Below are 14505 nucleotides of genomic sequence, written 5' to 3'. Positions count from 1 at the left end.
TGCTATGAATTGCAGTTGTAAAAATTATACAAATGATGCTGTGAGCACAGATGTGTCTTGTTAGGGGACTGGAGCTTAGAAGGTCAAATAAGAGTTCACAGCCGCTTATCATGAAAAAAAAAAAACCTATCAAATGAATTCCCTTTCCACATGTAGTATGGTTCAGCATGTCTTAAATTTTGAGGCTGGTATACAGAGGAGCATTCATTCACTAGATTTTTGAGTATAAATTGATTTAATACTTCTTTTAAACTGATATACCTCTTTTTTTCTGATATCAAAATAAATGAGGAAAACCCGAAGTGGTCCTTCATTGTGGGTACCTTCACCAGTTGCCTTTTCCCCATAGATAATATCTTGAATTCAAGAAGCACATATAGACAGTGTTTGGCAGGGTTTCAGACAAGTTCCTTAGTGCAAAATAGTGTGGCCCTTTATGTCCTCATTGGGAACTACTGTTGGTGTGATTGATTACCTGATTCAGTACTGAATGCCACTGTGTTGCTGGCTGGCCCTTCTCCAAGTGGGTTTTTAGGTTTCACCTGGAATTCATAGCTGTGTAGGTAGGAAATTAAAATAAAATTGTAATATATTCTTCAGGAGTCGGAAACAACATTCCCTTATACTAATATCCTTCCTGAGTCTATTCTGAAATCATATGACAGTGAATGCATGTATATTCTAGAAGCACAAGGAATGAAAAAACTATTGATTTTTATTTTCTAAACAGCTTGAATTATGTTTGTACAAGAACAGGGTTAAGTTAATAAAGATAGTTGCTTTTTAAAAAATCCAAATTAATAGAAATAACAGCAAGTTGGTAATACAGGAAAGAGGTAGAGGGATCTGGGCTAATTCTGGTAACAAGGAGCCTGAGTTTTCTTCAGATGTTTTGGCTACTTCTGGTGGGAAGAAGTAGAAAGATTCTGTTTTATTTCTTTTTATCCCAGCCCTCAGAGCCTTAGACTTAGGCACCGTTCCTCTTTGTGGGGTTTGCACTACCTATGTCAGAGTCGCACACCAGAGCAGTGGTCCAGAAAGTTTGTTTTAAATGCAGATTTCTTGCTCCATCCTACCTACTGAATGAATTGTTTGAGGGGGTCCAGGTAGGAATTTATAACAAGTTCCTGAGGTGAATCCTGCCTCCACTGACATTTGAAAACTATTAGACTAAAGCTATGGGAACAGATGTACTTGAAAATATTTCTTTGCAAGGATTTCCTGGTTGTATCTGCTGGAACTTGGGGCTTCTGTGCATCACCGGAAGCCACAGCATCTCCAGAGTAGGGGGGTGTCAGGGTCACCTCCTGAAGAACATGGACATAAAGACAGACTTTTCTTCCCTCTTACAAACCAGGATTGATATAGGCCAGGCTCTTAGCATTAAAAAACAAAACAAAACAAATCCAGATCTCTTGGAGTTATGTTTGCTTCTATCTTTAAGAATTATTCATTAAATTGCTGTGCAGTATTTGATGAATTTCATTCATAGAGTACTTAAGCAGAGCAAGTCCTTTTAAGAGAAGCGTAAAGTTATTTTTCTTTTGCCTAAAACTGAGTTCCTGTCAGTAGTACTATTAGCAGGTGAGTATTTTGGATGTAAAGTCAACTTGAGTCAACTGATTGTATGTGAGCCTCAGGTTTGTACAAGGCTTTTTGGGAGAGAATTCCAGTTTTTGCAACGTTGGTAATTGAAGAAGAATGTAGAACACATAAGAGAAAGGTACTTTGTAAAAACGTGAAAAGCAGAAGGATGACTGCTCTCAGTTTGGTACGGAGGATACCAAGTGTGCAGTAACAGAACTCGGAGCCTCAGGGACTCAGATTTTTGACAGTGAGACATTGTATTAGCACACTGCTGGAATCTAGAACACAGACTCCCACATTACGACACTGGCAAACATGTTAGGGGTGCCTACTGTGTATTAGACATGGTAATCATTCTACATATACAAAGTAATACACAAACCCCAGAGACCAGCTTCACTGAATTTTTTCAGTTAAGAATGATGAAGCTCTTAACCGCTGTACTGTCTGCTTTTATAAACTGTGAAATGAGGATTAAAGCTTAAGGATTTTTAGTGAGAGACTGCACATCAAAGCATTCTGTAAACTAACCAACAGATACAAGGTGCCGTTATCATCTGCAATAAGAGAATGCAGATACAAAGCTACCATGTCACTCATTTAAATAAATTGCACATACATAGGGTGTTTTGGCATGGAGCATTTTCGAGAGATGAAATTCTTGCTGAGAAGCCTGATGACCTTAAAACAAAAACAAACCAGTATGATGAACTGATAATGGAAAAAAGAAATCACAGGCGTCTGGACTTTGATTCAAGTGGGCGATGCATTCCACATTCCAGGCCATTGCCAAAAGGCTTGCGCTTTGGCCAAGTCTGGTTGCTGGAATGATGCCTTTATTTTGCAGTTATTTACACTTCAGCTCTATTTGCCACAAATATTCCTAAGGAACTTTGTTTTTTGCCAACATATTGTGATACTTGACAAGTTTTGAAGAAATCATTTTAAACTAAATTTAATTAACAGCATGGGAACTAAAAGGCACATAAATTTGGCTGATTATGTAAAGATAAAATATTTGAAGTGGCAAAGTTTTTCCCAAAGAGCACTTTCTGTCACAAGATTTATGACACTATAGGTCAGTATTGATTATGCACAGGAAATAAACATAGGATGCTATGTAAAAACTATAAAGGACAGGAAAGTAAGTATAAAATAAATAAATCTTTGAAGAAAGTTAAGGAACTTGTACAAATACAAGAACAAAAGTCAAAGATGAAAAATGAGAAAACAAAATGGATTCTTTCAGGGGATATGATACACAAGTAGTAGGTTCTAGAAGAGATAGGAAGGAAAAAAGGAGGGTAGAAAATTATCCTAGAAATCATGTAAATCCTCAGAATTGAAAGAAATGGGTTTCCAGATTAAAAAGACCTCATATATGCCCAGAGAAATAAAAAAGGAAAAAAATTATCCAAAACACACATACATTGCAAAATTTCAGAATAGAAGGATAAAGATCTTAAAAGTTTCTGAGAAGAAAATAGGTCCCATTCAAAGGGCCTAGAATCAAAATAACATTTGATTTCCTAGCAGCATTGGAGTTAGAGAACAATGGGACAATGTCTCCAAAAGTCATCTTCATTTTATCCTGAACTCCATGTAAAGACTCAAAAAAAATATCTTCCATAAGTTTTTCTCAAGAAACACCAAAAAGTGAGGGAGTAAACAAAGAAGGGAAACAGGATGTACGAGTTAGGTTATTCAACATTGGCAAAAGATGAAGGTGAGGAGTTCCAGAAGGTATTGCCATAAAACAGATAGATGAGTATTTGACCATTCTGAGAAATGGTCAATCTAGAAATAGGGATTTAATTGACAAAAGAAATAGCTGAAATAATTTGAAATTGCAGAGTTGACTAAGATGATGACATAAAAGGCTCTTGAGCTCCCCTCCTACAGACAAATCGAATGTATTGCTGCACACACAGCCATTCCTAGTGAAAGTGGTTCAGAAGCTCACGGAGCAACTCCTCCACGTGGGCAAATGAGAGAACACCCACAATGAGATGCTAGAAAAGACTGAGACACACTCGACATAACCCCCAGCACAGTGCCATACAATCATGAGCAAACCCCCAACTACCAGCTTTTCCTTGAGGAGCAAAGGGTTTGGACCCCAAATCTAGCATCAGGACTTGGCCCACATTTGTGATACTTTCCCAGCTTCTAAAACTCCCTAAACACCTAGCTATGAATGTCTATGGTGATTGTGTCCACGAGACCTTTAAGAATGTAGCAAAACAAAGTTATTTGCAAGTGTATGAACACTCAACCCCCTCCCTTCACCGCCTGGCCTTCTGGGGCTTAGAGCACAGGGAGCAGGCAAAAACTCTGCATACTTTAAAAGCTACTCCCTGAGGATGAGGGTTCCTATATAGTGACTGGCTGCGATCCTCCCCAGAGACTGGGAAACAGCAGACACCTTTCCTGCCCTCTCTTTGGTCCACTCCAACAACAAAAGCAAGTCACTGGTGTCTTCTTGGAAGGAGTTTTACAAATGGCTGGCACCCCAGCTTGTGTGGCTGCTTCATAAGGGATGGGGCCCCAGATAACCTGGCTTTGAGTGGCAATGGTGCCTGCATTTCTGAGTCCCACGGTATCATATCAAATGAAGTAGTTTTTAACAGGTGCAGAAGTACCCTTTCCCCACAGCTGTATCCTGGGCCCAGCACAGAGGGAGCAGGCAAAAAACGCCTATCTCCCAGTGTCTCCCTGGAAGAGGTTTAACTACATAATTGCCCAGCTGCTTACTGAGGGTCCAGTTTATAACCAGCCTGCATTTAGGTGCTGTCTGCCATTCTCGCCTTGGGATACTGGCAGGTTTGGGCACACCCTCAAATACTGGAAGCCATTAAGAACAAGGAGGGTGGTTTGGATAATCTCAGAGGCTTGAGGGACAACTAGAAGTTTGGGCTGGGTTGATCAAAGTGGTTCATTTTCATGATGAGAATATTCTATCAAGAAGAGGAAAGATGGTTGTTTCATGTTTAGAAACCAAAAAAAGAATCAAAGAAAATGAAGAAACAGGAATATAGTCTAAACAAAAGACCAAGAAAAATCTCCAGAAACAGATCTTAATGGAATTAATATAAGTGATTTATGTAATAGATAGTTATTATGTTCAAAATATCAATCATAAAGATGTTCACCAAAGCCTGGAGAACAATGCATGAACAATGTGAGAATTTCAACAGAGAAAATGTTAAAAAGTACAAAACAAAACACAGCTGAAAAACACACTAACTTAAAAAATGTTTCATTAATGGAGTTTAACAGCAGACTAAATCAAGTGGGAGAAAGGATCAGCAAACCTTACAGAGCACTGGAATTTATCCAATCAAAGGAGCAAGAAGAAAAAAATGAAAAAGAGTGAAGATAGTTTACAGGGCATATGGGATACCATAAAGTAAACTGTGATATGCATTATAGGGGTTGCAGAAGGAGAGAAAGGAACAAAAAGCTCATTAAAAAAAATAATGGCTGAAAAGTTCCCTAACCTAGGGAAGGACACAAGCATCGAGATTCAGGAAGTACATATACAGATACAGATACAGACAATCCAAATACAGATAACCCAAAGAGATTCACACTGAGACATTATAATTAAAATGTTAAAAGCAAAAGACAAGGAGTAAATCTTAAAAGCAGCAAGAGAAAAACAACTTGTATGTACAAGGGAACTCTCTTAAGACTATTAGCAGAACTTTCAGCAGATTATTTCGGGACAGAAGGGAGTAGCATGACATGTTCAAAGTGCCAAAATCAAAACAAAACTACAGAGCAAATTTGTCTTTCAGAATTAAAGGAAAGAATTTCTTAAAGGTAAAAAAGTTCATCACCACTACACCAGCCTTACAAGAAATGATAAAGAGAGTTCTCAGTTAATGACAGAAAACATGAAAACATAAAACGCATTGGATTAAAGTAAATATATAGTAAAATTTAATATACTGTTATAATGGGTAAATCACTTATAACTAATACAAAGGCTGAAGAAGTACTAAAATAACTATATTACAATAACTTGTTAATGGATACATAATGTAAAAAGATTTAAATTGTGCCATCAAGAACAAAGTGGAGAGGAGAGTGCAAAAATGTAGAGCTTTTGTATGCAAGTGAAGTTATCAGCTTGAAACATTGTTATAAATAGATATTTTTTGTAAGCCTCCTGATAACACAAAGTAATAAACTATGGTAGATACACAAAAGATAAAGGAATCAAAGCATGTGACTGCAGAAAAGAGAAAGAGAAAAGAACAAAAGAATTACCAACCCCCCCCAAATGAACAAAATAACAAGAATAAACCCATATCCATCAGTAATTAAATATGTATGGATTAAATTTTCCAATCAGAATACATAGAGTAATTTAATGGGCAAGAAAAACAAGACCAAAGTATATGCTGCCTATGAGAGTCACTTCAGCTTTAAGGACACAGAAACTTAAAGTGAAGGAATGGAAAAAGTTATGCTACAGAAATGGAAGTCCCCCAAAAAGTAGGTGTACCTATATTTATATTAGACAAAATGGATTTTAAGCCAAAGACTAACAGAAGAAAAAGATCATTGTATAATGACAAATGTGTCACTTCACTACAAGGATATGACATTTGTAAATATGTACCCAGCATTGGAGCACCTTGATATATAATGCAAATATTAATAGATCTGAAGGGAGAACAAAAATGCAATAAGGGCAAGGGAGTTCAATACCTCACTTTTAACAATGGATAGATCAGACAGTAAATTGATAAGGAAACATTAAACTATGTGCTATACCAGGTGGACCTAACAAATGTAAAGATGTTGCATCTGAGAGCAAAAGAATATACATTGTTCTTAAGCACACATGGAAGATTCTTTTGGATACAAACAAGTCTTAACAAATTTATGAAAATTTAAATCATGTTAAATATCTTTTCTCTTATAGTAGGAAATGATTCAATTACAATAAGAAAACTGGGAAATTCACAGATATGTGAAGATCAAACAATGTGCTACAGAACAGTCAATGGGGCAAAGAAATTAACAGTAACCAAAAAATGTCTTCAGACAAATGAAAATGGAAATACAATGTTACAAAATTTATGGGATGCAGCAAAAAACAATTCGAAGAAAAAAGCTGATAGAGATAAATGCCTATGCTATGAAAAAAGATGTCAAATATCCTAATTCTACAGCTCAAGGAACTAGAGAAAGAACAAACTAAGCCCAAAGTTAGTAGAAGAAAGGAAATAACAAACATCAGAGCAGAAATAAATGAAATGGAGACCAGAAAAACAATAGAAGAAAGTCAATGAAACTAAACTGTTTTTTTAAAAAAGATAAAATGGAAAAGCCTTTAGCTGGAGTAAGAAAAAAGAAAAGACTCAAGTAAAGTCAGAAATGAAGAGGAGACATTACAACTGTTACCACAGAAATACAGAAGATCATAAACAATTACTATAAACAATTATACACCAACAAATTGAATAAGGTAGAAAAAAATTTCTACAAAAAACTCACAAGTCTGAATCATAAATAGATTATCTGAATACATGAATTACTATTAAGGAGATTGAATCAATAATAAAACATTCCCAATGCAGAGGTGCATAAATTCTTTTGAGTTGGTCGAGGATTCTTAGGGTATATTCCCAGCAGTGGAATTGCTGGGTGAAAAGGCAGTTCCATTTTTATTTTTTGAGGAAATTCCATACTGTTTTCCATGGAGGTGGCACTGTTTGCATTCCCACCAACAGTGTACTAGGGTTCCCTTTTCTTCACATCCTTGCCAGCACTTGTTGGTTGATTTATTGATGCTAGCCATTTCGGCAGGTATGAGGTGATGCCTCATTGTGGTTTTAATTTGCATTTCTCAGATGGCTAGAGATCTTGAGCATTTTTGCATATGTTTATGGGCCCTCTGTATGTTCTCTTTGGGGAAATGTCTATTCAGGTTTCTTGCCCATTTTTTAATTGGATTGTTTGTCTTCTTGTTGTTGAATCATGTAAGTTCTTTATATATTTTAGAGTTTAAAACCTTGTCTAATGTATCATTGACAATTATGTTCCCATACATTGAGTTCCCTTTTCACTTTGATGTTGGTTTCTTTAGCTTTGCAGAAGTTTTTTAATTTGATGTTTGTTTATTTTTTCCTTTATTTCCCTTGCCCCTATGAGATATATCAGCAAAAATAATGCTACATGAGTATCTGAAATTTTACTGCCTATGCTTTCCTCAAGGATTTTTATGGTATTGTGACATATTTAAGTCTTTTATTCATTTTGAGTTTATTTTGGTATATGGTATCAGATGGTGGTCTAGTGTTCATAGCAGCGCTAATTTACAATACCCAAAATTTGGAAACAGCCTAAGTGCTCATCAGTAGATGAGTGCATAAAAAAAACAAAACTGTTTTACGCAATGGAATACTATGCAGCAGTGAAAAAGAAATTCTTACATTTTGCAACAGCAAAATGGATGTAACTGGAGACTACTCTGTTTAGTGAAATAAGTGAGTCAGAGAAAGACAAATACCATATGATTTCACTTATAAGTGGAACCTAATGAACAAAATAATTAATGAGCAAAATAGAACCAGAGGCATAGAATCATGGAATAGACAGCTACAAGAGGGAAGGAAGAAAGTGCGGACTAACTGAAAGAAGGTGAAGGGATTAGTCGAAGAATGTATATGAAGGACCCATGGACATGGACAATAGTGTGAGGCTTGACTATGGAAGTGGGGGACAGGCTGGGTGAAGGGAGACAAAGGGGGAAAATTGGGACACCAGTAGTAGCATAAACAATAAAATACCTTAAAAAATAAAGAAATAGGAATAAAGAAATCAATGGAGAAAAAGAAATCTCCCAACAAAGAAAAGCCCAGGACCAGATGATTTTACTTATGAATTCTATCAAATGTGTAAAGAAGAATTAATGTTAATCCTCCTCAAATTCTTCCAGTAAGTTAAAGAAAACATGATACTCTCAAACTCATTTTATAAGGCTACAAGTACCCTGATACTAAAGCCAGAGAATGGCACTCAAGAAAGAAAATTACAGGCCAACATCCTTGATGAACACAAATGCAAATAAAATATTAGCAAATCAGGTTAACAATACATTAAAAGAATCATACGGCGTGATTAAGGGGTTTCATTTGCAAAGATGGTTCAACATCCACAAATTAATTAGTGTGATATAACAACTCAACAAAATGAGTTGTTTGGGCTAAACAACTATGATTATAATAGTTGTTATAATCATAGGGCTAAAAATATGATTATAATCTCAATTGATGCAGAAAAGCATTTGACAAAATTCAACATACTTTCATGAGGAAAACTATAAACAAAATTGGTATAGGGCAACATACCTCAACCTAATAAAGGCCATATATGACCGGACCACAGCTAACATCATACTCAACAATGAAGTTCTGAATTATTTTCCTCTAGGTCAGTAATAACACAAGCATGTTCACCCTCACCACTTTTATTCTACATAGAACAGAAGTCCTAGCCAGAGCAGTTAGACAAGAAAAAGAAATAAAATACATCTAAATTAGGAAGAAGTAAAACATGATACTATGTATAGGAAGCCCTAAAGATGTCGCCAAAACTGATAGAACTAATAAATTAATTAAACCTGCATGCTACAAAATCAATATACAAAAGTCAATTGTGTTTTTATATACTAACCATTAGCTATCACAAAGAGACATTAAGGAAATAATCCCACTTACAATAGCACAAAAAATAAAATAGGAATAAATTTATCCAAGGAGGTGAAAGATCTGTACAGTGAATATTATAAGACATTGATGAAATAAAATGAAGAGATAAATAAATGGAAATATATTCCATGTTCATGGATTAGAAGGATTAATATTAAGATATTTCTACTACCCAAAGCAATCTATAGATTCAATGCAATGTCTATCAAAAATTTGAATAGCATTTTTTAAAAGATTTTATTTATTTATTTTTAGAGAGGGAAGGGAGGGAGGGAGAGAAAGAGAGAGAGAGAGAGAGAGAAACATCAATGTGCAGTTGCTGGGGGTTATGGCCTGCAACCCAGGAATGTACCCTGGCTGGGAATCGAACCTGGGACACTTTGGTTCCCAGCCCGCGCTCAATCCACTGAGCTACGCCAGCCAGGGCTTTGAATAGCATTTTTAAAAATATAGAATGTAATTCTAAGATTTGTATGATAACACTAAAGGTCTCATTATGCAAAGCAATCTTGAGAAAGAAGAATGAGCAGACTGAAAGAGAAGGGTTGGGAAAAAATATTACAAGCAAATGGATAGGAAAAAAAAGCACAAGGGTATCAATAGTTACATCAGATAAAATAGACTTAAAACAAAGGCCATAAAAAGAGACACTGAAGGACAGTTCATAACACTTAAGGGAAGAATCTATCAAGAAGACATAAACATTATAAACATATATGCACCCAACATAGGAACACCCAAATATATACAGAAAATCTTGGAGGACTTCCAGAAAGATATAGACAGCAACACACTTATACTAGGGGATTTTCCTAGGGGAAGATCTATCCAGTGACAACAATGGATAGATCTTCCCAGCAAAATATCAACAAAGATATTGCATCATTGAACAATGCCCTGGATCAAATGGGTTTTTATATATAGAATGTTTCATCTCAAAGAAGCAAAATGCATATTCTTTGCAAATGCACATGGAATATTTTCAAAGATAGATCATATGGTAGGGTACAAAACAAGACTCAATAAACTCAAGGCTCCTCAATGGAAATGCTCCAAGCCAGAAGAGAATGGCAAGAAATATTCCAAGTAATGAGAACCAGAGGTCTGCAACCAAGTCTACTTTACCCAGCAAGGCTCTCAATTAAGATGGAAGGCCAAATAAGGAGCTTCCCAGAAAAAAGAAGTCTAAAAGAATACACCTTCACCAAAACAGCTCTGCAAGAGATGCTAAAGGGACTTCTTTAAGGAAAGGAAGGAAAAGAGTGAGAGAGAGGAACACAGGTATGAAAAAATGGCAATGAATAAGTACCTATCAATAATAACCTTAAATGTAAATGGATTAAGTGCTGCAATCAAAAGACATAGAATAGCTGAATGGGTAAGAAAGCATGACCCACACATATGCTGCCTACAAGAGACCCACCTCAGGACAAAAGACCTACACAGACTAAAGGGCTGGAAACAAATTTTCCAAGCTAATGGACAGGAAAAAAAAGCTGAAGTAGCAATACTCATATCAGACAAAATAGACTTCAGAAAAAGGGCCACAAAAAGAGACCCAGAGGGTCACTTCATAGAACTCAAGGGAAGAGTCCATCAGAAAGACATAAACATTGTAAATATATATGCATCCATCACAGGAGCACCCAAATACATAAAGAAAATTTTGGAGGACTTCAAGAAAGATATTGACAGCAACACAATTGTAGTAGGGGATTTCAACACCCCACTGTCAAAAATGAATAGGTCTTCCAAACAAAATATCAACAAAGATATTATGGCATTGAACAATGTCCTAAATCAAATGAACTTAACTAATATGTATAGAGCCTTTCATCCCAAAGAAGCAAAATACATATTCATTTCAAATGCACATGGAACATTTTCAAAGATAGACCACATGTCAGGACACAAAACAAGTCTCAACAAATTCAAGAAAATTGAAAACATATCAAGCATTTTCTCTGACCACAAGGGACTGAAACTAGAAACCAACCTCAAGGAAAAAAATAAAAAACACTCAAACTCATGGAGATTGAATAGCATGCTATTAAACAATGAATGGGTCAAGAATGACATCAAGGAAGAAATCAGTTTCTGGAAACAAATGAAAATGAACTTACAATGACCCAAAACTTATGGGACACAGTGAAGGCGGTGCTGAGAGGGAAGTTCACAGTGACACAGGCCTACGTAAAAAAAAATAGAAACATTTCAAATAAACAACCTAACACTACACCTACAAGAACTTGAAAAAGAACAATAAAAACAGTCCAGAGAAAGTAGAAGGAAGGAAATAACCAAGATCAGAGCAGAATTAAAAGATATAGAGACTAAAAGAAAAAGTCAACAGATCAATAAATCCAGGAGCTGGTTCTTTGAAAAGATAAACAAAATCAACAAGCCTTTAAGCAGACTCATCAAGAAAAGAAGAGAGAAGAACCAAATAAATAAAATCAGAAATGGAAAGGATTATGAGTGATACCAAAGAAATACAAAGGATTGTAAGAAATTACTACAAACAACTATATGCCAAGAACTTTGAGAACCTAGGTGAAGTGGACAAATTTCTAGATTATAATCCTCCAAAACTGAATGAAGAAGCAGAAGCCTGAACAGACCAATAACAGCTGGCAAAAGCCAAGCAGTAATCAAAAAACTGCTGGTACATGAAAGCCCTGGACTGGACGGTTTCAGAGGAGAATTTTACAAAACATTTAAGGAAGATCTAAACTCCTATCCTTCTCAGACTATTCTAAAAAATCCAAGAAAAAAGAAGACTCCCAAGACTTTTTATGAGGCCAACATCATCCTAATCCCAAAACCAAATAAAGACACAATGAAGAGCGAAAACTCCAGGCCATTTGGTGATGAATATAGATGCTAAAATCCTCAACAAAATATTAGCAAACTGCATCCAGCAATACATTAAAAAGATTATACACCATGATCAAGTGGGACTCATCCCAGGATGCAAGGATGGTACAATATTTGCAAATCAATAAATGTAATACATCACAAACAAAATCAAAGAAAAAATCACATGATCATATCAATAGATGTGGAAAAAGCATTTGATAAGGTACAGCACCCATTTGTGATAAAAACACTCAGCAAAGTGGGAGTAGTGGGAGCATTCCTCAACATAATAAAGGCCATATATGAGAGACCTAGAGCCAACATCATACTCAATGAGCAAAAACTTAGAGCTTTCCCACTAAGATCATGAACAAGATAAGGATGCCAGCCTTCACTACTTCTATTCAACATAGTACTGGAAATCCTAGCCACAGCAGTCCTACAAGAAAAAGAAGTAAAAGGCATCCAAATTGAAAAGGAGGAAGTAAAACTCACTGTTAGCAGATGATATGATAGTGTACATAAAAAACACTATAGACTCCACCAAAAACTTCTTGACCTAATAAGTGAATTTGGCAAAGCAGCGGGATATGAAGTTAATATTCAGAAATCAAAGGCATTTTTGAATATCAACAATGAAATATCAGAAGCAGAAATCAGGGAAAAAAATCCCATTTGATATAGCAACAAGAAAAATAAAGTACCACCTGGCTGGCGTAGCTCAGTGGATGGAGTGCGGGCTGCGAACCAAAGTGTCACAGTTTCGATCCCCAGTCAGGATACATGCCTGGGTTGCAGGCCATGACCCTCAGCAACCGCACATTGATGTTTCTCTCTCTCTCTCTCTTTCTCCCTCCCTTCCCTCTCTAAAAATAAATAAATAAAATCTTTAAAAGAAAAAGAAAGTGCCTAGGAATAAACCTTACCAAGGAGGTAAAAGACCTGTACTCAGAAAACTATACAACACTGAAGAAAGAAATTAAGGAAGACACAAATAAATGGAAGCATATACTGTGTTCATGGACTGGAAGAATTAACATCATTAAAATGTCCATACTACCCAAAGCAATTTATAGATTCAATGCAATCCTTATTAAAATACCAATGTCATATTACACACATATAGAACAAACATTTCAAAAATTATAAATGACCCTGAATGGCCGCAGCAATTTTGAGAAAGAAGAAAATAGGAGGAATCACAATACCTGATATCAAACTATATTATAAGTCCACTGTAATCAAAACAGTCTGGTATGGGATATGAACAGACATATAGACCAATGGAACAGAATAGAGAGCCCAGAAATAAACCCCATCTATGGTCAATTAATATTCGACATAGGGGGTAGAAGCATAAAATGGAGTAAAAATAGCCTCTTCAACAAATGATGTTGGGAGATCTGGACAGCTACATGCAAAGAAACTCAACCACCAACTTATACCATACACAAAAATAAGCTCAAGACAGATAAAAGATTTAAATATAAATCCCAATACTATAAAAGTTCTACAGGAGAAATCAGGCAGGAAAATCTCAAATATTCCACACAGTAGTATTTTCACTGATACATCCCCTAGAGCAAGGGACATAAAAGAAAGAATAAACAAATGGTACTATATCAAAATAAAAAGTGTCTGCACGGCTAAGGAAAAACATCAGCAAAATGAACAGGGAACCAACTGTATGGGAAAATATACTTGCCAATGATTCTTCAGACAAGGGTTTGATCTCCAAAATGTAAGAAGAACTCACATGACTCCACTCCAGGAAGACAAACAACCCAATTAAATAATGGGCAAAGGACCTGAACAGACACTTCTCCAAGGAGGTCATACACAGGGCCTAGAGACCTATGAAAGGTTGCTCAGCATTTCTAGCCATCGGAGAGATGCAAATTAAAATCATAATGAGATACCACTTCAGAATGGCCATCATAACTAAATCAGCAAACAACAAGTGCTGACGAGGTTGTATAGAAGAGGGAACTCTACTACACTGTTAATGGGGATGCAGACTGGTATAGCCAGTTTGGAAAACAGTATAGAATTTCCTCAGAAAACTAAACATGGAACTGCCTTTTGACCCAGCAATTCCACTGGTGGGATTATACCCAAGAATCCTGAAATATATATTCAAAAGAACCTATGCACCCCAGTGTTCATATCAGGACAATTCACAATAGCCAAGTGCTGGAAGTAGCCTAAGTGCTTGTCAGTAAATGAGTGGATAAAAGAACTATGTACACTTACACAATGGAATACTACACAGCAGAAGGAAAGAAGCTCCTATGACAGCATGGATGGAACTGGGGAACATTATGCTAAGTGA

General features: G+C 36.1%; 1 protein-coding gene across 8 annotated transcripts in view; it reads right to left on the bottom strand.

The window, feature by feature from the left end:
* Nucleotides 1–14505, bottom strand: part of LOC123826727 (ABI family member 3 binding protein) — a 243861-nt gene that overhangs the window by 5160 nt on the left and 224196 nt on the right. For all 8 annotated transcript variants that reach the window (XM_045850740.1, XM_045850741.1, XM_045850747.1 and 5 more), the window contains one exon: nt 476–555. In XM_045850740.1, the coding sequence (XP_045706696.1) occupies nt 476–555 (80 nt within the window). The remainder of the gene's footprint in view (nt 1–475; nt 556–14505) is intronic.

The sequence above is a fragment of the Phyllostomus hastatus genome, unplaced genomic scaffold (genome assembly GCF_019186645.2).
Source record: "Phyllostomus hastatus isolate PE091 unplaced genomic scaffold, TTU_PhHast_1.1 phas_contig_86, whole genome shotgun sequence".
Lineage (NCBI taxonomy): Eukaryota > Metazoa > Chordata > Mammalia > Chiroptera > Phyllostomidae > Phyllostomus > Phyllostomus hastatus.
This window is presented reverse-complemented; position numbering and strand designations above follow the sequence as displayed.